The sequence below is a fragment of the Monoraphidium neglectum genome, assembly GCF_000611645.1.
Source record: "Monoraphidium neglectum strain SAG 48.87 unplaced genomic scaffold scaffold05373, whole genome shotgun sequence".
Taxonomy (NCBI): Eukaryota; Viridiplantae; Chlorophyta; class Chlorophyceae; order Sphaeropleales; family Selenastraceae; genus Monoraphidium; species Monoraphidium neglectum.
This window is the reverse complement of record NW_014008257.1, coordinates 1-3,262: the sequence shown is the minus strand read 5'-3', so window position 1 is coordinate 3,262 and position 3,262 is coordinate 1. Positions and strand designations below refer to the sequence as shown.

Below are 3,262 nucleotides of genomic sequence, written 5' to 3'. Positions count from 1 at the left end.
GTGATAAGGGCTGTGGTGTTGGTGGTGACGAGGGGGGTGATGTTGGTGGTGGTGAGGGTGGTGGTGGTGTGGCCTTGGATTCCATGAGACGATTCCATGAGGCGGCAAAATCGTGACGCGGCGGCGCGGAGCGCAGGCGTGTATGCGCCTGCGAGGCCGAACCAGCCAGGCGGGGCTCAGAAGGCGCCAGGCGGGCACAAGAAAATCGAGCGCAAGGGGGGTGGCTCACCGGGCTTGAGCAGCTGCAGGGGGATCAGGATGGCGGGCTCCAGCGCCTGGGGCGTGGGTGCGGGCACGGAGTGTCGCGCAGGGAGATCAGCGTGTAAGGCAACCCCCGACTTTGACCGGTCAAACATCGCACGCTGGGAGGGGCGGTCAGCAGGGCTGTCGACAACACGCCGAATCGGCAAGCTGACGGCCTGTGGCGAGGGAGTTCGTACTTTTTCAAAGCAGCCGCATGTGGTTCGGCAGCTGGCGGTTTGTGCAATCCACTGACGACTCAGACAGCCGCGCCCTGCCTCCCACCTGCGCGGCCTCATCCACCACAAGCGCATCAAAGAGCGGCATCCCCGCCGCCACCGCCGCGGCCGCCGCTGCCGCCTGCTGCCCGCCGCCGCCGCCCGCCCCGCCGCCACCGTTACCGCCGGCCCCAGCACCACCGCCGGCGGCCTCTGCAGCCTCCCTCAGGCCGCCCGCCGCGCTCAGCGTGCACACCACCACCTCTGCCGCCCTCAGCACGGCCAGTCGCAGCTCCCGCCGCTGCCGCTCCGGCGCGCGCCCCGCGGCCACGCCGCCGCCGCCAGCGGCGGCGGCGCCCGCGTTGGCGGCCAGCGTGGCAGCAGACAGGTCGCGCTCTGCCTGTGCGATCTCCAGCTTGAGCCGCTGCAGCTGCTCAGACAGGGCTGCCTCGTCCTCCTCTTCCTGCCCCTGCTGCTGCTGGTCTGCCTCTACCTGTGCCACCCGCGCAGGCCCTGGCGCCGCCAAAGCCCCCACGATGGCGCCGTCGCGGCCGCCGCCCGAGCCCGCGCGCTCCGACTGCGGCGGCGGCGGCGGCGACGGGGGCAGGGGCGGCGGCGGCGACGACGGGAGCGGCGGCGGCGGGCTGCTGCTTGTGCTCCTGGCTCTGCTCCTGCTGCGCTTCCTGCTGCGGCGCTTGTCACGAGACGCGCTCCTGCGCCTGCTGTGGCGCCTACCGCTGTCCGCCCTAGCCCTATCCCTGCTCCTGCTCCTCTTGTGCCTGTCCCTGCTGCCGCTCCTCTCATACCGTCTGTGTCTGCTGCTGCCTGGATCAATATGCCTATCCCTGCTCCTGTGCCTGTCACGCTTCTTGCTCCTCCTGCCGTTCCTGCTCCTGCTCCTGCTCCTGCTCCTGCTCCTGCTCCTGCTCCTGCTATCACCGTTGCGCCGGCGCTCGTCCATGCTGCCATGCCCTGACCGTTGCTGCCGCTGCCGCTGCTGATCTCGCTCCTGCTTTTGCTCCTGCTGCCGCCTGCACCACTCGCCCTCCTCGGACGCCTCACCGCTGGCAGGTGCCGCCGCTGCCTGGCCCCCCTCATCCGACCCCCCCGCCTCCTGCGGCAGCGGCGGCGGCTGCGGCGGTGACCCAGCCCGGGCCAGCGGCGGCGGCGACGCCTCCCGCTCCTGCGCCCGCCGCGGCGCTCTCATCGCCGCCGTCTTCTGCCGCGCCGCCACCCGCGCCAGCCGCCCCTCCACCTCTGCCAGCCGCGCCCGAAGCTCCTCCAACGCCTGGCGCCGCCGCTCCACCCGCTGCCGGTGCTGCGGCGGCGCGGCGGCTGCAGCTGTCCCCTCCGCCTGCTGCTGCTGCTGGTTGTTGTTGTCGCGGCGTATGTGGTAGTTGAACGCCTCGTCAGCGAGCGCGTCAACGTGGTAAGCGATGACGGACGCGTGAGTCGCGTCGGACCGGCCGGCGCGGACCTGGGTTGATGGGGAGGGCGAGCGTCCAAGGGAAAGTCGCGGGGCGAATTGGAAGTCTTGGGGTCATGGCTGAGGTGGTTAATGGCACGATGGCTGCATGCTGTCTCAGCAGCCCAGGTACGAACAGAATTGCAAGGGTGGCAGCAGGGACGGGCTGCGCCAGTGTTTGGCGTCCCCGGAGCCGCGCACCATGCCCGGCGCCTCCCGCGCCCCGCCCGGCCGCCACACGCCCTGCGCCGCCAGCCGAGCCACGATCTCGTCTATGGCCGCGTTGCTCTGGGCGCACACCAGCACGCGCGCCGGCGGCGGCGGGCCCGTCAGACGGATGCCGCGCACGGCCGGCACCGCGCCATCTGCGGCGGCGCCGCTGCGGCCCGCGGGGGCCGCGGCGGGCTTGGCGCGGGCGGCGAGGAGGGCGGAGACGATCCCGATGATGACGGACGTTTTGCCGGTCCCAGGGGGCCCTGAAATAGGTTGACAGCATCAAGGGAAGCAGTAGATGAAGGGAGTACGTGGGACTTGAGGGGATCCGGGCGGGTTGGGAGCTGCCAGCATGCGCTCGCGGCGGCGAAAGCGTTGCCGAAGACTCCATTTTTGAAACGCCGCAAATGTGGGATGTGCACATGCTGATTTCCCTGTCGGTTCGCCCCAGGGCGCCCTGCGCCAAGAAGCTGCTCAATGAAACGGGACCGAGGTTGGAGGGCTAACCTTGGACGAGGGAGAAGGGCCGGTGGGGCGCTGCATAGGGCTCAAGGCAAGCCGCCACCGCCGCCTGCTGGCTCAGGTTGTATGCCGCCGCCAGCGCAGCCGCCATCCGCTGCGGCAGCTGCGTCGCCGCCAGCCGCGGCAGCCCCGCGGCGCCGGCCCCTGGCTCCGGCTCCATCCCTGCCGCCGCCGCCGTCGCCCCCGCCTCGCCCAGCGCGGCCGGCAGCGCGAGGGATGAGAAGGGCGGCGGCTTGACCGGGCTAATGATCTGCGACAGCAGCTGCGGCGGCGCCGCCGGCAGCGCCGCCAGCGCCTGCGGCGGGAGCGGCGGTCAAGTCGGCTCGGCATGCAAAGGCATGGCGGCTGCCTTGTAAACAAGGGCCGGCAGCCGCTTACGTCCTTCTATTTGGGAAGCAAGCGCATCAAATCTGGAAGCAAGGCACCCAAGCGCACAGCCGGGAAGCAGTGGTGACCCAGCGATTAGATGCCTACACCCCTCGCGGGCTGGTGAGGGGTGGGGTGGGGGGTTGGGGGGGGGGGGGTGCGATAGGCGCTCACCCTGAACTCGCGCATGTTGGTGGTGAGCGATGTGATGGGCGTGACGAAAAGCCTGCACGGCGGG

At 71.0% G+C, this 3,262-nt stretch overlaps 1 protein-coding gene across 1 annotated transcript; it reads right to left on the bottom strand.

Annotated features, from left to right (window-relative positions):
• Window positions 1-176: 176 nt before the first annotated feature.
• On the bottom strand, window positions 177-3,213 carry MNEG_15488 (hypothetical protein; the record flags this gene model as incomplete). Its single annotated transcript, XM_014036041.1, has 6 exons — window positions 177-275; window positions 526-1,035; window positions 1,714-1,935; window positions 2,125-2,328; window positions 2,702-2,953; window positions 3,199-3,213. 6 exons carry the CDS (start codon window positions 3,211-3,213, stop codon window positions 177-179), a joined length of 1,302 nt encoding a protein of 433 aa, XP_013891495.1.
• Between the last annotated feature and the right edge of the window lie 49 nt (window positions 3,214-3,262).